At 42.3% G+C, this 21,959-nt stretch overlaps 1 protein-coding gene and 1 pseudogene across 3 annotated transcripts; both read right to left on the bottom strand.

Annotated features, from left to right (window-relative positions):
- Positions 1 to 949: 949 nt before the first annotated feature.
- Positions 950 to 11,087, bottom strand: Ccdc160 (coiled-coil domain containing 160). Of its 3 annotated transcripts, none has more exons than XM_040744627.1 (3): positions 11,046 to 11,087; positions 8,043 to 8,097; positions 950 to 2,349 (listed from the first exon to the last, which is right to left on the bottom strand). In XM_040744627.1, the coding sequence occupies exon 3, from the start codon at positions 2,323 to 2,325 to the stop codon at positions 1,354 to 1,356; it is 972 nt and encodes a 323-aa protein (XP_040600561.1). In that variant the 5' UTR covers positions 2,326 to 2,349; positions 8,043 to 8,097; positions 11,046 to 11,087; the 3' UTR covers positions 950 to 1,353. The 3 variants fall into 3 exon arrangements, with proteins under 3 accessions (XP_040600561.1, XP_012980309.1, XP_005085604.1); XM_013124855.3 differs by lacking the exon at positions 11,046 to 11,087 and adding an exon at positions 9,141 to 9,489; XM_005085547.4 differs by lacking the exons at positions 8,043 to 8,097; positions 11,046 to 11,087 and adding an exon at positions 9,141 to 9,490.
- A 2,413-nt stretch (positions 11,088 to 13,500) lies between these two features.
- On the bottom strand, positions 13,501 to 14,344 carry LOC101825104 (annotated as a pseudogene).
- Positions 14,345 to 21,959: the final 7,615 nt, after the last annotated feature.

Here is a 21,959-nt window from a genome sequence, read left to right as displayed (position 1 = left end):
AATAGATATGCCAGAATGGACTGGAGAAAGCCCATGAGGCCTCAGGTTTACACAACAAACTACAGCAAACCAAGAGATGCTCAAAGTGGGAGAAATAGTCTTCCCCTGAGAAGAGCCCACCAACTGGTTACCCAATGCCAAATGCCCTGAAAACATGCATACAAGTAGCGTTGTACAGACTAACCAGGTTATATTTAGGAATACCCCTGCATATGCAACTACATATACATATGGGTATGTAGCAACAGTTATTGAAAAAGGAGGCCATGAATTTGCAATGGAATAAGGAGGGCATGTGAGTGGTTTAGAGAGAGGAAAGAGTAGGAAGAAATGATGTAATTATATTATAATCTCCAAAAAATGCAAGTAAGTGTGTGATTTCCAGAAATCGGGATGGTCAACACCACCATTGCAGGGAATCAATCTGGGCCTTCATTTCCACTGAAGGACAGAGGCAGCACACTTTCCCTCTTTGTAAATACAAAGCAAATTCCCATTTTCTGGGCCCCGTACAGGGGTGGGTGATAACCTAAATCAAGCCAGCACTCTAGAAGTTTGTCTAGATGACATCTAACACCTTTCACAGCAGCCCTAGCTCAGTGATGGAAGCCAGACAAGGAGCTTGGAAAATTCACCCTGGCTGAACTCTGGAAGAACTGCATAAACAAAATGCCCCTTGCTGGCCAATGAGAGAAAATGCAAGAGCCATGGCTGACAGAGGCCCTGCTTCTAGCAAAGGTCAGAACAGTGACTCTAAATCATTCTTTGTCTATGGGAACTGTATCCAAGTCCAAAGAAAAAGCATGGGGAAATCAGCAGGGGAGACTGTGTTCCGGAGATGTTTACATGTGTCTAATTAAGGTTAGACCCCAAAGAAAGCAGATGCATTTTTATCCTGCTGTGTTTGAGCAGGCAACTACAAAACTCACAGGCATATTTTATGCTTATCCATGTAAACAAGATTTTTATTGTTCACATTGAAAACCACAGATGGGAGAACATCAATGTGCCAAGGACATGGCTTACAAGATCACACGATGCTGCTGATTCTGATTCCTCCATGATCTGGTGAATACTCTGGGTGTTTTGGTGTTGTTTTGTTTTAGTGATATTTAGTGATATATGTGCACCCATATAAAAGAGATTTCAGGAGTTTCCATTAGGATTCTCACAATGACTTCATCAGAAACAAAAAAAAAAAACAGTCGTTTCAAAGTTAATATCTGCATGATTCTGATTCACCATAAAGATTACAAGCTATCAAATACATTTTAGCAGTACACAAATACATAGTACAATAAACATCGATTTGGCTCAATTGCTTGCCCAGTGAAAGGCTTTTTTCCCTTAAGTTTAAAAAGCATTCCCAGTAAAGTGGTCAGCGGTATGCGATGACCTTACCACGGAAGCAACGTGTCTTCCAAGCAACTCCAGGCCTCTGGTGTTCTTAGCTCGCAGGGTCTTCTCAGCTCTCAGTTCATTCTTGATGGTACCCAGCTCGAAGCGGATCTTTTCCATTTCCAGCTCATGAAACAATTTCATCTCTTCCCTCAGGAGTGTGGTACTGAGTTCAATTTGACGCTTCAGTTTTTTGAAAGCATCTTTCAAGTTTCTGTTCTCCAGATTCAACCTGTACATGACTTCTTTGGCTTGCTGGAGCTCTTGGGTTAAGCTTTTTACGTTTGTGGCTTTTTCAGACAGATCATTTTTTAAAGCTTGCAGTTCCCGGTCATTCTTTGAAGCAGCTGTTCCTGGTTCTTGAAAATTGACCGATTTCACTGAGGCTTCCTTTCGAGAGTTCAAAAGTTCTTTTTCGGCATTTTCAAAGTCCTTTTCGATCTTCCGGCATTTCAGGTTAAGTTCTCCCAGCTCCTCGTTCAGGAGGTGCAGGCGGAGTTTTGGAGTCATTGCTTCTGTCCATTTCTTTCTGGTGCCTTGTGCTGCAGCCAGCAATTCCTTCTTATTCCATGCAGAGGCACTCTCCCTTTTGGGAGAACTTTCCTTCGTTGCACCATCCCAACTATGCAAGTCCCAGGCAACAGAATTTGCGTTTGCTACATTCTTTGACGTGTTCATCCTTCTCTCTCTTAAATTGGGGTCTTGTTCTCTTTCTGGTATCTGGGAAGAATAGTCTTTCCTCTTAAATTTATTTCCTTCCTGAACGTTTCTACTGGAAAAGTTAGAAATTCTCTCTATCCTCCTGGATCTGTCTTCAGTTGTTTCTTCAGAGAAAGACTGAAGAGGCTCAGCATCTTCTAGAACATTGTGCTCATTTAAAAGGGGAGTGAACGTATTGTCTTTCCAGTGCTTTCGTCTAGCATCCATCTTGTCGGGCACCTCTTTGATTTCCTGAAAAACAAGAGTTAAAACCAAGCCTATTATCTCCATGGGTAGTCCAGTAGTAGAAAGATCTAAGAATGCTGATTTGCACCTGAACATTTGAGGGCCAGCTCTCCTCAAACTAACAGAGTGACTTGGACCTATTTTCCTTGTTTATAAATATAAAGGGCTAATGTAGCTAAGTTCTGCAAAAACCTGCTCCTGAAAATTCTTCCATCCCATGAAATAGAACCTGTAAATGAATATATTTAGTTATTCATTGTAGACAGTTTTATGGGAAGGCAACTGCACGCACGAAAACAGACTGCTTTAACATAATAAAAAGGTTATTTTGAAATTACTAGGCAAATACTGGTAATACCTTTTCCTTCAATGTGTCTTACTTTGTGTCTAGTTCTCTCCGGCAGAATTACTTAGAGTGACTGAAACTTCAAGGCTTGATGCAACATGAGCTGCTTCTGGTAAAGTGTACCAAGCAGACTTCCTCATGACTAACTCTGCCAAATGCCCTTCTGCCTTGACCTATGAATTCTTGCTAGTCCAGTCTTAGGTTTTGCCTTTGGGAAAGACTGCCAAGTGTACGGAATTCTCTCTGTTCGGATAGCGATTTTATAATGAGCTGCCATGTCAACAATTGAAAATATTGATGCTATTAAAAGTGTTTTCTTTTTCTTTTCTTTTTGTTTTTTGTTTTTTTTCTAGGCAGGGTTTTTCTGTGTAGTCCTAGCTGTCCTGGAACTCGCTTTGTAGAGCAGGCTGGCCTCAAACTCACAGAGATCTGCCTGCCCCTAAAAAGTGTTTTCTTATATAGACTCTGAGTATATGAAAATAGCCTAGAAAATCACAACCAGCATCCAAGTTGATAAAAATTAAGGGCAATTGCTGCCAGTTTGGTAGATAGCACACACTTTGTAACTCCAGCATTCCAGGGAGGTGGAGGAAGAAGGACCAGGAGTTCAAGGCCCGGTCTTGGCTACACAGAGTTTGAGATCAGCATGGCCTTCGTGAGATCCCTGTCTCAAAAAAAAACAAACAAGCTAAAAAAGTTTAGTTAATCAGGGCTGGAGTGTAGCTCAGTGACAGAGTGTTTATTTAGTATGTAACAAATCCTGGATTCCATTCCCAGACCATAGTGACAAACACAGACAAGAAATTCATGGTGTACATTTGCCAGAATCATGGTTTTTCTAGAAATAGTCCTTTCTGACTTTTCTTATTCTTTTAGTCACAATCCAGAAGAATCTATGATATGACTGTCTGTGCTTATTTAGAAACATCACCACAAGTGAGTCAAGAGAGCAACAACACTCAATCGTGAGGAAAAGGAACCAGTGCGAGAGGAAAGACAGCAGGGTTAGCCTGTTCGCCACATTCTTTCAAAAGTCAAAATTTTACCAGAGAATTCTGTTTAAAAAAGCTTGTAATGGTAGCAAGGGCAGAGAGAGATGACTGACCAAGTGACAGTCTGCTTTCCCCTAATTCTGCGCGAAGATAGTGGTGGGACTGATCAGGACGGAGGTGAGCTGTGTGCAGTTAAGGTGAGGGCTCTCACTTTACACCTGCACATACAAATAGGAAACCATCTAAGACAGAGGTCTGGGTACATAGAAGTTACTGGTTTTAATGATGCTCTTCACACACACACACACACACACACACACACACACACACACACACACACTTTGTCATTTTTCCCTATCTTTCTTCCCCATTCTTTGGTAGACTTCCCTGAATGCCACAAAGGATTTACCTTTCAATGAATCCTAGAAATCCAGTCCTTTATCCAAGAACCTGGAGGAGTCCATTGATTAAATAACCACTTCAGAGAAACTGAGTGACTTGAACAAGGCCACATAGCCTGTAGTGATAAAATCGAGTTCCTGTCTCCCAGGTCAGTGCTTGTTCTGAAAACCCCCTTCCTTCATCTGCTAGGTGTCATTCCACAGAGCAAAAGAACAGATTGCATTGTTTGCAGAGCTTAGGTTATCCTTTAAGGAGCACAAGAGGAGAGAAAAGCTGACAGGGGGAGGGGAAGAGAGAAAGAAAGGTCTGAAAGACTCCCTGGCATTCCTCTCCCCAGGCTACCACCGGCAGGGTCAAGGGGTCTCCCAGATGCTCCCTTTTTCTCTTTCATTGGCGAGGCAGCCTTTAAGGACTTGTTCCCACATTCAGTTGGAGTGTGGCAAAGCTCCAACAAGGGGTGAAAGCTGTCAGCAGCACCTTCTCAGTGCTGTTTGCTGCTACTGCAGAACAAGTATGTTGTGAGGACTCTGAGCAAGGACAGGGAATATGCCTTAAAAATAATGACATCCCTCCCCCTTGGCCTGGCAGCCATTTTGTTCTCAATCAACTTTACTAGGTAATTTGCCTCAGCAGAAGGGAAACCATTACAGAAAATATAAACATGCCCTTTCAGCTGGGCAGTGTGCACATTTGTTCGTGTGTCTACTCAGCTTTACGTTGACCCTTGAAGGACCCAAGAGAAATGAAAAATTCAAAGAATCCCGTCAAAATGCAGACAGAAAAAAAATAAAGTCATGACAAAAATAACATTAGAGCTCTTCCACAATTATTCCTTGAAAGGCATTGGGACTGCACTGTTATATTAAACAACCGTATCTACATTTGTGTCTGGCATGAATTAATGATTGACTTCTGATCATTCTAATTAGTGTCCCACCTGGAAATATTACTATTTATCCTCTGAGGATTATTTTATGGTGGCAAAATACTTCGGGCATTTTGTCCAGCAAGGGATGGCTTGCTTCATGTTTTACATTTTTTTTCAAAGCAGTTGGCTACTTAATGGCAGTTCTTCCTTAAGAAACACATGTGGGGTACATCTTATTGTTTCCTGAGCACCTCTCTTTCTGTTAACCTCTGTGCTTAAGATTTGTGTCAAAGATGTCTCCAGTGAACTGAGGACGAGGAAGGAGAGGACAAAGAGGAAGAGGAGGGAGAGTAAGAAGAGGGGAAGAGGGAGAGCCTTCTAGAAAGGCTGAAATATGAAATAGTAGTATCACTAAAGGTCAAGAATTCTATGAAAGGCAGGTGGCATTGGTGGCACTCATCTTTAATCACAGCACTTGGAAGGCTAAGGCAGGTGATTTTGAGGCCAGCCTGGCCTACAGAGTAAGTTCCAGGACAGCCAGGGCTGTTACACTGAAAAACCCTGTCTCAAAAACAAAACAAAACAAAACAAAAAGCTACGAAAAAGAGTTTTGGAATCACTGATAAAACAAATTGAGAGTGAAATAATAACGTAATGTGATGTAACAACATTAATGTCAAGGACAAAGCCAAGAGTGATTATTTATTAAGACTCTCAGATATATCATTGTACTGAAAATACTCGGTGAAAGTATACCTATCTTTATACAGCTTCAGAAAATGATATGCAACTGTTTATTGGGAAAGAAGAAATCAATAAAACCACTTCTTTTTCATGTTCAAGGTCAGGCCCTGGGGAGGAATCTTCCATTAAGGAAGAAAAACTTAATTATTTGTTTTCTAAAATATTTGTATTTGAAATCATATGCTTTGGGAAAGTTCCTGTTACAATACCAATACGGTTTTATCCCTCTGTTGTGTTATCCCATTTACATAAGAGTATGCTTTCAAATTTTCAGAACTATCTTGGTATAAATATAAGTCTGTCTGTAAGTGCATCTGTTTGTTCCGGCATAGGTGAAAGGCTCAGGCATTACGCTGGCCTGCCCTGTCACCTGGCAGAATGCACTAGGGCAGCACCCTGGTCAGCCCAGGATTCCATGAGTACAGCCTGCACGCAGGTACAAAGAACCATTTTAAGAGACAGCCCCCCCCCCAAGCCCTCTCTAGGCTCTCCACTCTCTTACACTCCCTGCGCTCTTCTTTTACCCCTTCTTCTCTCCATCCCCCTCTTCGCATTTCTCATGTCTGCCCCCCCACTCTCCTCGCTCTAATAAACTATGGTTAATGTACTCTATATGGCAGCTCTCCATGGCTTGTGCTCCATCATGCCCATCTCATCTCTCGTGTCCTTTCTAATTTCTTTTTTCTAATTTTTAAACTTTGACAAAAGAACAATAGGTAGGTAGTTACTGGGCAGCGGTTTATGAGAGGATGTCAGAGGTTTTGCCCATCTCACAAAGGTCCTCCTTCTCAAGCTATGTAGATGTGGAGTGGAGGTTGCTAAAGTTCACCTCCCCCAACCCATGTTGAGCAATGTCTGCCCCTACTTAGTCACTCAACTTCCCTCAGCTGGCTTTCCAGGCTGGTGAGATGGCTCAACAGTTAAGAGCACTCACTGCTCCTCTACAGGACCTGGTTTACAATTCCCAGCACCCACATGGCAGCTCACAACTGTGAGTAACTCCAGTTCCAGGGAATCTATCGTACTAGGTATGTATGTAGTGCATGTATCTGTACATGCAGGCGAAATACCCATGTACATAAAATAAATCTTTTAAAAAAGGTCTAACTTTCAGTCATCCCTTAGGGAACATTAGATGAAAACAAAGGGCCCCCTTTTAGTTCAAAGAACACCCTCTCTTTATACCTAGTGGTTTCTACTCTTTGACCCTCAGAAAAACTGCTCAGCCAAAATAGGAAAAGAATGTATGTTACTTGGCTAAGCATGGGGGTACATGTCTGATCCCAGCACTCAGGAGGCAAAGGAAGGCAGATCTCTGTGAGTTCGAGGCCAGCTCAGTCTATAGAGCAACTGAGACTCTGTCTCAGGAAAGAAAAAAAAAGGAAGTCTTGTAACATTTTTAAAAAATTTTCATTGCTTCCAGGCAGGAAACAGAGACAATTGTGACCTGGTTCCTCTAGGATACCTTCCCCACCCTCTTTCCCTAAGTTGTAAAAAAAACCACATAGTAACAAAATGAAGACCCAAGTGAACTGTGTGCAGTCCAAGCGGATCTGTGTTTTACTAGACAAACCGAGGGAAGCTGGAAAGGGGAAATCTTGGCAAAGGACTAAGTGCAGGCTGGGGCAGAGGAAGATGAGAGAAGCCTAGCTATCCTGGCGCTCATGTTTCAGAACCGCTAAAGCATTGCCTTCTAGGAAGCGCAGAGTTTTAAGGTATAAAACAGAGGTGATGAACCTACTTCACAGGTGGTTAATAGCAAATGGCCCACCTCAAGAACTGTGATCCCTGACACCAGGACTAAGTCCCAATCCCAGTAAATGGGGCCTCACAGCTAAAATCTACATATGCACATTTCCTGGTGTTTCTAAAAGCTGTAACACTGGCTATAGGAAAAGCTGAAAATTTTCTCTTTAAAACTATGAGTAAATTCACTTTTCCACTTCATATATAGTTGTCATATTCCCTTTTTTTTCTGTTAACATGGGCAAGCATTCAGACCCAGAGCCAAGTATAATGGTCACACTGGTATCTGGTAACACTTGATTTTAATTGAATGGTTTTGTTTTTTTAAGAAGAAGAAAAGAAAATCCATAATCTCCTCTCTAGCTTACAAAGTGCTTTGGATGACATTTTAGGGCAAGGGCTTTAATTTTTCCCTTGAAGTTTATTTGGCTTAGCTAAAGTCTTCAGGGCACTTTGCTTTTGAATGTTTATGAGGCCGTCTTGAAAGCATACTGACAATGAAGACTTATGATTGGGTTACAAAGTTGAAGGTTTATGTTGGGCAAGGCTCTGGGCTTCTAAACTCCCAGGATGAGATAACAGCCAGAACAACTGTACTTACCCTTCCTGAGGTCCAAGGTCTTAGACCGGATGCCACTGGTCTCCTCCAACTTGAGCTGGAAAAAAACAGTCCACCCCCACCCCGTGAAATATAGTCAGGAAATATAATTTCAAGAATGTCTAAACTCGTGTTAGTCTCTGAAGAGTGCATTAAAGTCACACATGCTACACATAGAATGTCCATGGGTCTATCTGCAATGTGGCACGAGACAGAAGGAATTTCTCCTTTTAAGTTTTCAATACATTGTGCCAACTGCTATGCTCCTGCCTTCCTTCCTCAGGGAACACAAATGTCAAGTGGGGCAAGAATCATGGTGACACAGTATCTCCTCACTTAGTGAGCATTGGACAAACAAGCCACTGGTGGTCGAGACGGTAGCTTGCTGCTGGAGCCTAGGACTGGCTTCCCTCCCTTAGTTCATTTGTAAAAACACGACAAAGAGACGTGATCTTGCTTTTTGCTTTCATCTTTCCACCGCCCTAACATATGGGTCAAGTGTCCACCTCCCTGGACAGATTCTTTTCTATTGTTTGACCAGTATGGTGAGAGAAACAAAGTACCATTAAAAACTGGGTACACTGTATGGTTATCACCCTCCAACTCTTTGTTATTAGTGTGAAATGATTCCTTCTTGAAGAAAAGATACAGAGTCACCTGAGTTCCCAAGGCTTAGACTTTATTACTATGGGAGTCACATTCTTGCTATAAAGCTGTATCTTTGTATGCATAGTTTGGAGATTTTTCTCTGTGAATGGTTAACTGAAACTCCTGCCATCCTTGCTGCTATGGAAAAGAAGGTGGCTGGGAACGAGATGTTGCTAGAACCCCCACTGCAGGTGACACTTTTCACCTCCCCAGTCCCGATCCTGTAGCTGGCCGGGGAATGGACAAGCTTGACCTCACTTCTCCTTCCATAACCCCTTTCCCACGCCCTGTTTCTTCTCTTTCCAAACACTCGCTTGCTCCAGCCTGGAGGACTCAAGAGAAAAAAAAACCTGCTGCTGGGACTTCCTTGGTTTTCCGCCTTCTTGCTGGGCGAGTCAGGGGGTAAAGAGGGGCACACCAGGGGAGCCGGGGATGTCCCTTCCACAGACATACCTGGAAGCGCGGGTGCGGTCTGGAGAGCCCTGTCCACTCTTCCCCGAAGCCGGCCACCACCGGCAGGCGGCAGCCCCTTGTTCAGTGCTAGCCACCACGACCTGGCCAGGCTGGCCCGGGGCAGAGCCTCTGCAGTGCAGCTCCAGCGCGGGCCGCACCGTTGCCTAGCAACCACGCGGATGGATTTAAAGGGACCGGGCACTGAAGGGACCGGGCGCTGCAGGCTGAGTACTGCTAGTCGGGGAAGTCAAGGCTGGGCTAGAGCACTGATCATGCCCAGTAGGACGGCCACCATGGTGGCTTCTGCCAGGCAAGAAATAGGAAGGCAGGGAGAAGACGCTGAGTCAGAATAGGAAGAGTCAAGAAAGTGTGAGGGAACCCACCCACGAGTGGGACTATTAGAATGGGTCTGGGAGGCTCTCATGGCTATGTGATCATTGACTGTGGAGGGATGGAGTAGCAGTTGCAGAGGGTTAATCCCTAGGTTTGGTATATTAATTACATGATGTAATGGAAGCTTTGCTTTGGAAGTTCTGGGTTGGAGTCAGGTTGCTAATAATTTAGGGCTTGCATCGTACCCCTATACCCATGTACACCCTTGCAGGTCAGCACAATGGCTTAATCAGAAGCTCTACAGTGGACCAAGTACGAAGAGTCTCAAATTAAGCGTCTTGTCACCTAGCTGTGCCTGTGTGGGAGATTAGATCTGTCTCTCAATCTTGTTGTCTCTGTTTATCACTCAAGAATTTGCCTAAGTTCTTCATGAACTCATTTGAATTAAAAAAAAAACTTCCGGCACAACTAGTTCAAACTATTCTCAGAGCAAATTGTTTGCTTTTTTCAGTCATCCAAATACTCTCTTGACTCGTTAAAGCTACCTCCAACTGCCAAGGGTTTGCTCAGGCAACAAAACTCCTATCTTTCATTATATTATTATTTCAATCATGTGATTTTGTGGCATAAATAAATGATCTCCATTTTGAGGACTGGCGAATCTATACCATGCAACCAGACTAATCAAACTCCAAGGGGATCATTTATTTATTCCACACAATTGCATGGACTTGGAGCACCAGATAGAGTAATGAGTGACTCTTTAGAAAGTTGGCCTTTTCTTGGAACCAAGAGGCAGAAAAGGAAATGATGGCTCTGGAATCTCAAGAGCAAGGTGATTTAAGCACATTTTTAAAAAGTGACAACCTAGTTTAAGAAGACCTAACAAACGAGTGACTTGGAAACAATACTGGAGATACATTTCAAAACTTCAAACCTTGAGAACCAGATCTAACAGGTGATTGGAAGCTGGCAAGGCCACACTCAGGTGCCCTGAGGCCTAGTTCTCAGGATGCCTTTTCCTCTTTAGAGAACCCAAGTCAACAAGGGAGAGAGGTGGCAGAGAGGTGGATGTCTCCCGTCAATGTGTGTTTTATTGAAGACCCTGACAGAATTGGCCTGTCACGCTTCTTGATACTAAATTTCCAAATTGCCCTGTTTTTATCATTGGTTTTCATTGTCTCAAAAGGGCTCCATTTCCTTTTGCTTGCTATGGCATCTATTACTAATATAAGAAAAACTTCTTTCTTGATTGCTCTGTGCTTTAGTTTCCTCATTTGCACAATAGGAGGGATTATATCTCACTTGTGAGAGTGGTGTGAAGACTGAGTTAATCATTTTCAAGTCCTTAGAACAGTATGTGACAGTCAATCCTATGGAAAAGATTGCAACTGTCATTACCTTCCTCCGTAATTTCTTTACTTTCCTGAAATCAAAACACAACTACAATGATGGAAAATAGGATTTGGAATTGTAATCACACCAAATCTCTATTTCAGGTAGAGTTGCAAGTCTTTTAAAGCAATTCCACCCTACTGCTACATTCCTGGGTGAAAGAGCAACACAGCTTACCTGGGTCTGCTGTAGTTCTGTTGGAAATATGGTGTCTCACTCCTCTGTGTTCTAGAAGTATCAAATGGCAAACAGTCAAAAACCACAAAGACAGGAAATTTCAGTTTTCAATACTACAACTATCTTGGAAGAACATGAAAGTCAAAAACCAACTTACTATGCTCTGCAACCATTCCCAGTGCTGAGACAACAGGGTGATTATTTGACAATAATAGAATCACAAATCACACAGTAGAGCCTGATATTGTCATTTTACACGTAGGATACTAAGCCCCAGAGAAACAACATAACTTACTTTCTGACCACACAGCAAAGCAGGCTGTTTTGATTGCCCTATCAACCAACTTCTGCAGTCCCAAACCTGGGATAATCTGAGCAATGAAAATATGTACACTTCTAAGCCCACATGCATGTATATAAATATCTAAACATTAATACAGGCAATGACAATACTACATAACATCAATCATATTCCACATCTCATATTTCAGCATAGGATACTGGCTGTACATTCTCGGTGAATCTAGGATCTGTTTTTTACTGTTTTGTTGCCATCGTTACTCACCAGATCCTGGCCCTTGTCACTTCTTGACTGGACTATTGCAATCATGGAATTGTTTCTATACTTGCTCACTGGGTCTATTTCTCGGAGTTGCTGTAACAAACTGTGAGACTTAAAACAATAGACACTTACACTTTAACTGTTCTCAGCGCACAGCCAAGGTCATGCAGAGCTGGTTCTTTCTGGAGGCTCTGAGGGAGAATCTGTTTCTCCTCGGTCTTGGCTGTTATCAACAATCCTTGGCCTTCCTTGGCTGCTGGATGTACCATTCCAATCTCTGCCTGCTTTAACATTGTGTTCCCTCTACATATCTGTTTTGTTTTCACATGACTGTCTCGTCTCTGAGTATGCGTGTGTCCTAATTTCTCTCCTCTTACAAAACCAGCTGGTAGATGAGAGCCCATGGTAACACAGCAGGACATCATCTTAACATCTTAGTGTCAGAAAAGATTCAGTTCCTAAATCAGGTAACATTTACAGGTACCAGGGATGAGCATTTGAACATAGCTTTTAGGAGAACACAATTTGTCTCAGTGTGCCTGCCTACAGTCAATTTACATCAAGATCTTCCTACCTCCATTCTTTTTAAAAGAAAATATTTATTATGTACACAGTGTTCTGTATGCATGTATCCCTACAGGCCAGAAGAGGGCACAAGACCTCGTTATAGATGGTTGTGAGCCATCATGTGGTTGCTGGGAATTGAACTCAGGCCCCCTGGAAGACCAGCCAGTGTTCTTAGCCACTGAGCCATCTCTCCAGCTCCCTACCTCCATTCTTAATTCGTCCTTAACCCCATCTCCTACTTCTTTCATCTTTCTGCCTCCACTCCAGCAGACTGGCTATCTTGTTTTGAAAATACCCATGTCCCTTTCTATCATTAGGAACTTTGCTCAACTTGTTCCCTTTCTTTTTAATACTCTTTTCCAGAGTATCAACACATCTTACTTCCTTACCTCCCAGCATTAGATTCTTTTCCTGTTGTTGTGGTAAAATATTCTGACAAAAGCAACTTAAGGGAGAAAGACTTTACTCTGGATCAGTTCAATAATATGCTCCTTCATGGTGGAGAAGTCAAGGCGAAGGAACCTGAAGCAACTGGTCATATCAGGAAACAGAATTATGACTGCATGGTGCTGCTCAGCTACCTTTCCCATTTGTACAGTTCAAGATCCTAGCCAGGGAATGTTACCACCCACAGTAGATGGGGCTTCCTGCTTCAATGTAAACAATCAAGATAATCCTCTACAGACATGCCCAGAGAACTATCTCGTGGGTAATGCTCCCTTAAGTTGTTGCTCAAGTCCTAGTGCTTCTTGGTAAGGCCTATATTGACCCTTATGGTTTCTAAAAATGTGATAAATACTTTTATTCTGGATGGGGCTTTGCTTAAGTGGCCCAACACTGCATGCATCCTTACTAGACAGCAAATATTGCTGGAAACTATTTGTCAAATGAACCTTGATGTTTGGACCTCTAATGCTTCAGATTTATTATCTGCCACAGATATTTACCATTCTCTATGATGTTCTATTTTTGTCTATGTTTGAAGTAGTCATTAATTCTTTTTTAAATTTTGTTTTTTCTTTTTAATACTTGCCTTTATAGAGTATTAAATTAATAAAACTATATATTCAAGGTAGCCAGGCCAGGGGTCATGGTGGAGTCTGGGTTCTCTTTGTGTCAAGCACGCCCCCCCCACTTACATGCTTTCCTTGTTTGGGGTGGGGGGTTCTGTCTGCTGCTTTGCTGAGGGCTGAGAGCTCTGGGAAGGAGTAAAGAGCTCGGGCAAACTAGACTGGTCTCTGGGGGCACAGCCTCCGGATTTTAGGCATAATGGCACCTTCTCTTCAGCAACCCTAGACAGCCTGGATACTGCTTTCCTCCCCTTCTTCAGCCCAGAGCGTCTCCCAGGGCCCAGAGGGCTACCCACAGAAGAAGTGGGACAGGTTTCATGTCAGACTTCCGTCAAAGGGGTTGCTGGTGCGCTGGCGGAGGTAGACAATTCGGTGTGTGGACATGAATTACCAGTAGTAGTGTTGCTGGCCACCGGGTAGAGGTGTGAGGTTAGGAACAGGCCGACCACCAATGAGAAGAAGGAAAGCAGCAGGAAGGTGGAAAACAGGAGCCAGGTAGACCACAGCCACAGCTCCTAGGGCTGGAAGAACGGGAGGCTGGACCTTGAGGACAGAGAGGGAGATGCTGGGGAAATGCAGGGAGTCCTCACTCTGTGAGCATCTATGTGTATACTGTCCACACTCTCCAGTGCACTTACCATGCCAGAAACAGGTCCCAGAGGAGAACCACCAGCTGCAGTGCCAGAGTGGGTGGTTGCATTCACCTACACAGTTCTCCATCCAGGGACAGTGGTGGTCATAACGGCGAACACAGCGACGACAGTCACGACAGTGTCAGGGCTGCAGCACCAGGCAGTATCTGCAACGTCGAAGTGGGTTAGCCTGAGGTACCATAGCTGTCTATTCCTCGTTAGGCTCCTACTGAGATTGGGACTGAGCAGTCACATGGCCTGGGTCCATGAGTGACAGCGAGATAGAGCAGCAGGTAGCCCAGGACCAGGAACAGAAAGATGAGGGGCAGGAACAGCTCCCCTTGCTCTTCCCATTGGTGTCGTAGCTTGGTGTTGTGCAGGAAGAGCACCAGCGTGATTCTCCATAGCCAACACCGCGTGCCCAGTCCCCATCAGCACTCCAGGGCTGAGCAGCGCCCAGAGAGCCATGGCCTTGGCCCCTGCTCCAGCCCAGCCGGAAGAAGCACCCCGAAGGAGGGGCAAGTTAGTAATAAAAGGAATGAAATTCATTATGATATTTTCATAAATGGCATTGGTTTTGTGTTGTGTAATCTATCCTTCTACACTATGGTCTCATCTCTTTTATCATCTTCTTGCTGGTCACTTTTCTGCTTCCAAATAGTCTTTCTACTTTCATCACACATACTCTAATAATCACTTTTTTATTCCCTCCCCTAAGATCATTTCTTCCCCTTTCAGGATCCCCCTTTTACTTTCATGAGCTACACAGATACAAATTTACACACACATGCACAGTCTAGAGTAAACACATATGAGGGAAATGTGGTGTTATCTGAGTTTGCCTTGTTTTGCTTAATTCAATGATTTCCAGTTTCGTTCATTTCCTCACAAATGCTATGGTTTCATTTTTCTTTATGCCTTAATAAAGTTCCATTGTGTGTATGCACCACATGTTCTTTGTCTGTCCATTTGTTGGTGGACACCTAGAATGGTTCCATATGTTTGGAACTGAGAAGAGAACAGCGACAAACTGGATGTGAAAGTATCTCTGTTGCATCAGGCTTTTTCTTTTGGGCCACCAATCAGCTCTCAAATCATGACACAGAGACTTATAATTAGTTTTGCATGCTCAGCTTAGCTTAGCTCTTTTCTAGCTAGCTCTTATAACTTAAATTAACCCATTTCACTCTTCCACTGCTGGTGGGAATACAAGCTTGCATAACAACTTTGGAAATCATTATGTTTGTTTCTCAGAAAATAGAGGTCAATCTACCTCAAGACCCAGCTATACCAACCTCCCGTATATACCCAAAGGATGCTCAATCATACCACAAGTACACTTGCTCAGCTATATTCATAGCAGCATTGTTTGTAACAGCCAAAACATAGGAACAATCCAGATGCCCCTCAACTGAAGAATGGATAAAGAAAATGTTATACATTTACATAATAGAGTATTACTCAACAGTAAAAAATAATAAAATTTGCAGACAAATGGATGGAATGAGAAAAAAAATCATCCTGAGTGAGGTAACCCAGACCCAGAAAGACAAACATGGTATGTACTCAGTTATAAGTGGATACTAACTATAAAGTAAAGGATGACCAGGCTACAGTCTACAGCCCCAGAGAAGCTAGATAACAAGGAGGACCCTAAGAGAGACATGCATGGATCACCCTGGGAAGGGGAAATAGATGAGATGTCCTGGGTAAACTGGGGGCGGGGGTTGGTAGAGGGGAGGGGATGGGAGGGGATGGGGGTTGAGAACATGAGGGAATGGAATAGTTGAGTTGTGGGACAGAGAGGGAGAGTAATGAAAGATATCTTGATAGATGGGGTCAGGATTATGGGGTTAGGGAGAAATCTAGTGCCAGAAAAACTCCAAGGAATCTATAAGGATGATCTCAGCTGAGACTCCAAGCAGTAGTGGAGAAGGTGACTGAACTGGCCTTCCCCTGTAATCAGATTGATGACTACCCTAATTGTCATCATAGTATCTTCACCCAGTAAATGATGGAAGCAGATGCAGTGATCCACAGCTAAGTACCTGGCCGAGCTCCAGGAGATTAGTAAAAGAGAAGGAGGAGGAATTATATAAGCAAGGGGGGTAAAGATCTTGACTGAAACCTACATAAACAACTGACCTGAGCTCGAGGGAGCTCACAGACTCTAGACCAACAGCTAGGGAGCTTGTATGGGACTGACCTAGGACCTCTGCATGTGGGTGACAGTTGCGTAGTTTGGTCTGTTTGTGGGGCTCCTAACAATGGGACCAGGATCTGTCCCTGGTTCATGAGCTGGTTTTTTGAAACCCATTCCTTATGGTGGGATGCCTTGCTCAGCCTTGATGCAGCAGGGAGGGGCTTGGTCCTGCTTCAACTTTGAGAGTTGAGAGTCAGGCTTTGTTGACTCTTATGGGAGGCCTGACCCTCTGAGGAATGAGTGGGAGGCTAGAATGGAGGGGGGACGGACATGAGGAAAGGAGGGAGGGGAAACTATGGTTGGTATGTAAAATAAAATTTAAAATTTAATAATAAAAATTAACCTCTTTCTCTTTCTCGACCTTTTGCCTCAGGGTTTTTTACCTTTTATACTTTCTTGCTGTCTCTATGTCTGGCTGACTGATGGCTGCCTGGCTTCTGACCCCAGGGCATGTCCCCTTCTTTCCTCCTCTCATTCTTCTGTCATTCCTCTTTTCTTCTTTTTGAGTCTAGATTTCTCCTCCTATTTAGTCTTTCTGTCTGCTAGCCCCATCTATCATTTCTCTGCCTAGCTATTGACCATTTAGCTCTTTATTAAACCAATCAGGTGCCTTAGGCAGACAAGGTGAAACAGATGCAACACATCTTTTCATAAATAAACAAATATATCGTAAAAAAGCAACACACCTTTACACAGTTAAAGAAATATTCTTCAGCATAACACATCTTTGTCTAGTTAAACTAATATTCTACAACACTCTGTAGGATGTTGACTTAGGGTATATACGTTGATTGATATACCTGGGTCATGACAGCGGGGAGGCCAGCATGGAACTGATCTGCCCCCCCCCCCCCGGAATGTGAGAGTCAGTGAGGAGGCCTGGGCAACCTACGGGGCCCTGAGCTGTGGATCAGTGTCTATCCCTGGAATACAAACAGACATGGTGTGCCTATAGCCTATAGCACAAAGAGGGATGCTCTCTCAGCCTGGACTCTTAGGGGAATGCCTGGACCCTACCCTGAGTGAAATGACAGACTCTAGATATCCCCTATGTGGAAGGAATTGGCAATAGGGTGGGAGGCTGGGGGAGATGGGGAGTGCAGGAGGAGGGGAGGGAGAGGGAACTGGGATTGACATGTAAAACAAGCTATTTAAAATTAAAATAAAAAAATTAAAAAAAGATATACCCGGGTCATGAGATAGCTTTTATTTTTAATTTTTTTGAAGAATCTCCATACTGATTTCCATAGTGGCTCCACCAGTTTATACTACCACCAACAGTGTGCAAGGGTTCACTTGTTCATCCTTGTATTTGTTGTTGTTTGTTTACTTGATGATTGCTATCCTGACTGGGCTGAGATAGAGTGTCAAGTAGTTCTAAATTGCATTTCCTGAATGGCTAAAAATTCTGAACACTTTTAAAAAATATCTACTGGCCAGTTTTAGTTTTTTCTTTTGAGAACTCTTTTTATTCAGTTTATCAACCCATTTATTGATAGGATTTTAATGTTTCCTGGTTTCTTGGTTATAGGGTTTTTCTTTTTGTTTTGTTCTGGTTTCTGGAGACAGAGTCTCACTATGTAGTTCTGTCTGTCCTGGAATCAGGATGTAGACCAAACTGGCTTCAAACTCAGAGATCTGCCTGCTCCTGTCTCCTGAATCCTAGAATGAAAGGTGTGTGTCACCACACTAGGTTCTTTTAGTATTTAACTTTATAGTTCTTTATATATCTTAGATATTAAGTCCTTGTTTGATTTTACTCCATTCTGAAGGAGTCTTCACTTTAGTGATTGCTGCCTTTTTAATAGAGGTGCTGATAGTGACGTGGGGGTTCACTAAGTTCATTCCATAGGATGGAAAAAAGTTAAACATCTGGGAAAGACAAAAGACCAAGTCACCGAGAAAGTGAAAAATAACAGCTTCATTGAAGCAAGCAAACTGCTTCCTTTGGCATGGGTGGGGCTCCAGAGCTGGGGGCCCTTCCACCCTTCCTCTATTGGTCTTTAGATTTCAGCCCTTGTACCAGTACACTTCTCACAATGTCTTTTGGGAGCTAGAAATACTTGTCTTAAGAATCCATTTTCACTTTCCCTGTCTAGCCATGTCTTGCGAACTCTTCTTAACTTTACCATGCAGAAGCTTTTTTATGCCACGTATTCTCCTTGGTCAGTTCTTGGATTATTTCCTATGCTATTAGAGTCCTTTCCGGAAAATCTTCATCTATGCCTGTATCTTAAAGTGTTTTATCTATGCTTTCTCCTCACACTCTCAAGATTTCAGGACTTATTTTAAGTTCTTTTATCCATTCCAGTATGAATTGATTTTTGTACACCATGAAAGATATGGATGGAGTCCCTATTCTTCTATATGTGGAATTTGAGTTTTCCCAGGATGATTTGTTAAAGAGGCTGTCTTCTCTCCAAGGAAGCTTTATGACTCCTTTGTTAAAAAAAAATTGATGGTTGTGGCTCTGACTCTCTTATTTTATTGGCTTGCATAAATGTTTTGGTGCCAGCATCATTCTGAACTTTCAAATGACAGCTCTGTAATATAATTTGAAATCATTTTGGGCAGGGTGGCACACACCTTTCATCTCAGCACCTGGGAGACAAGTGGATGTCTGTGAGTTTGAGGCCAGCCTGGTCTACAAAGAGGACAGACTCCAAAGCTACACAGAGAAACTCTGTCTTGAAAAACAAAAGCAAAACAACAAAAAACCCAAACAATTTGAAGTCAGGCATTGTGATGTTTCCTTTTTCTTAGTATTGCTTTCTCTACTGTGACTTGGGGGGTATCTGTAGAATGTTGTGGGAACTCATTCAGTCAATAGCCTTTGGAGTACAACCCATTAAAGTGTGGTCTCAGGTGCTAAGTGTGAACTGATAAGGGAGAGAAGATGCATGCTCTCTCCCTTGGGTGGTGGTGGGAGATCTGATCACAGCTTCCTGCGCCCAAGGACAGAAGACCGCAGAGGCTTTCTACCTTTATTGTGTAAGTGTTCTCCAAATAAATAGTTTATATCCTTTTGTTTGGGTTTTCGTGGATTTCCTTTCAGCTGTATTTTCATGTAACCCTTTATATTGTTTTTTCTAGTTCTGTGGAGAATGTCAGGGATTTTAATGGGGGGGTGTGCATTCATTCCGTGGGTCATTTCTGGGAATATAACTATTTGGCATTGGTAATTCTACCAGTCTACAAGCATGGGAGGGCTTTCTATCGTTCAATATCTTCAATTTCCTTCTTTAATGTCTCAAAATTTTCATTATGGAAGTTTTTCATCTTCTTGGAAAGGTTAACTCATACTTTTTAAAAAGCTATTGGGAATGGGATTTTTTTCCCATGACTTCTCTTTTGAAAATTTGACTATTGGCACACAGAAAAGTGACTACTTTTAATGCGTTGGTGGCCTGCTGCTTTCTTGAACGTGTTGATCAAGAGTAAGAGCTTTCTGGTGGAGTCCCTAGGGTCTTTTAAGTTTTGAGTATAGGATCATGTCCATGTCATCTGTAATCAGTAATTCTTTGACTTTTTGTTTGTTTGTTTGTTTTGAGACAGAATTTCTCTGTGTAATCTTGGCTTCCTGGAATTCACGCTATAGATCAGGCTGGCCTCAAGCTCACAAAGATCCATCTGCCTTGAATTAACTTTTTGAGACAGGGTCTCAGGTATCAGAGATTGGCCTAGAGCTCTTGGTGGAGCTGAGGATGACTTTAAACACCTGATCCTCTTGTTTCTACCTCCAAAGTATTGACAATTTTTCATTTCTTATTTGTGTCCATTTTATTTTTCCCTTGTCTTACTACTATAGTTATGACTTTGAACATTGTCCTGGTTATTTTTTTTTGTTGTTAACTTGACAGACGTTAGAGTCATTTGAGAAGAGGAACCTCAATTGAGAACATGCTCCCCAACAGATTGGCCTGTGGGCAAGTCTGTGGGACATTTTCTTCATTAATGATTGGTATGTGAGGGCCTAGCTCACTGTAGGTGGTGCTACTGAGGCAAGTGGTCCTGGGTGGCATAAGAAAGCAAACTGAACCAGCCAAGAGGAGCAAGCCAGTCAGCAGCACTCCACCACACGGCTGCTTCTTCAGCTCCTACCTCCAGATCTTTCCTTGCTTGAGTAACTGCCCTGACTTCTATCACTGATGGACTGTTACCCAAAAGTGTAAGATAAAATGAATCCTTTCCTTCCCCAATTTCTTTTGGTCATGGTGTCTTATCACAGCAACAGAAACCCTAACTAACACAAACACTATGTTGAATAAGAGCAGACTGGACATCCTTGGCCCATTCCTGATTTTGGAGGAAATGCTTTCAGTTTTTTTCCTACTTAGCATAATATTAGTTATAGATTTCTCATATTTACATTTTATTATATCGAAGCATCCTTCCATTCCTATTTTCGGGGATTTTATCATGAAGATATGTTGAGCTTTGCTAAAAACCTATTTTTAAATTTTTTTCTGGTTTTTTGAGACAGGCTTTCTCTGTGTAACAGCCCTGGCTGTTCTAGAACTAGCTCTGTAGTCCAGGCTGGCCTGGAACTCACAGAGATCTACCTGCATCTGCCTCAAATAGATGCAGGATTTGAGTTCCTCTAGTCTTCATATACATCACTCAAACACAACCTACAAAAAATTCAGCTGTCTTCTACTTAAACTAAACATGTTTACAGAAGTGTAAAATAATGCCACTTTATTCACGAAGAATTTTTTGAAAAAACTATTTTATAAAATGTTATTCACACTAGCATGAGTTTTTATTACTGTTTAGATGACAATACATAGTTTTTTAATTTCTCAATTTCATTTTCTCGTCTGGTATATGTCAGTAGCTGTTTAACATTTGCAGTAAGTTTTAACAGTTTGACAAAATCTTGAAGGCTGGCTATGTAGTTCAGTTAGCATGGAGATTGCCTAACATATACAAAGGCATGGGCCATCCCTAGCACCACACAGATCCTTGTGGTCATTACTCCATTACTTGGGAGGTGTAGGAAAGAAAAAGAGTAGCATGGAGCATAAAAGTGTAAGAACTACTGATCTAACATATATTCAGGAGTGGCATTGACAGATTATCGTTTACCTTCCATTTCCAAATGTTCTCTAAAATGGTTATACCAATGTAAACTTTCACTTTTAATGTGTTAGAAATTCCTTGTCAGTATTTTAGAATTGTTTCAGACTTAAATTCTGTTTATGTCTGGTGGGAGCCAAAGCAGGGAGTGGTGCCTGACTACTAGTGACATTGTGCACTTTCCAAGTATTTATTGACCTTACAAATTTGTCTCTTCTTTCATATTTCTGCTTTTATCTATTTTTATCCACTTATCGAATGAGTTCTTATCTCTTTGCATCATTTAAGAAAATTTTTTTTCAAGACAGGGTTTCTCTGTGCAGCTTTGGAGCCTATCCTGGCACTCGCTCTGTAGACAAGGCTGGCCTCAAACTGACAGAGTGCTGGGATTAAAGGCATGCACCACCAACACCCGGCAAAAATATATTTTTATTTATTATTTGACAATTTCATATGTGTATATAGGGAATTTTGATCATGTCATCTGCATGTGAGAATTTTTTTAACTTCTAGATCTTGCAATTCTTTGGAATATAAGTTTTCAGTATATTCACTAATGACTCTCCAGATTTCATTAGATTCATTCCTAACCTCTCCCTGTCACTTCTAGTTTTATAAACTTGAATCTTCTTGGGAGTTGGAGAGATGGCTTAGCAGTTAAGAGCACTGGCTGCTCTTCCAGAGGTCCTGAGTTCAATTCCCAGCAACCACATGGCATCTCACAATCTGATGCCCTCTTCTGGTCTTCAGTCATGCATGTAGACAAAGCACCTGCACACATTAAAAAAAGAAAGAAAGAAA

This window comes from Mesocricetus auratus, unplaced genomic scaffold (genome assembly GCF_017639785.1).
Source record: "Mesocricetus auratus isolate SY011 unplaced genomic scaffold, BCM_Maur_2.0 Super-Scaffold_100003, whole genome shotgun sequence".
Classification (NCBI taxonomy): Eukaryota; Metazoa; Chordata; class Mammalia; order Rodentia; family Cricetidae; genus Mesocricetus; species Mesocricetus auratus.
This window is presented reverse-complemented; position numbering and strand designations above follow the sequence as displayed.

Bases quoted from the DNA above. Each gene is read 5' to 3' on its own strand.
- Ccdc160 (XM_040744627.1), bottom strand. From the start codon at position 2,325: ATGGATGCTAGACGAAAGCACTGGAAAGACAATACGTTCACTCCCCTT.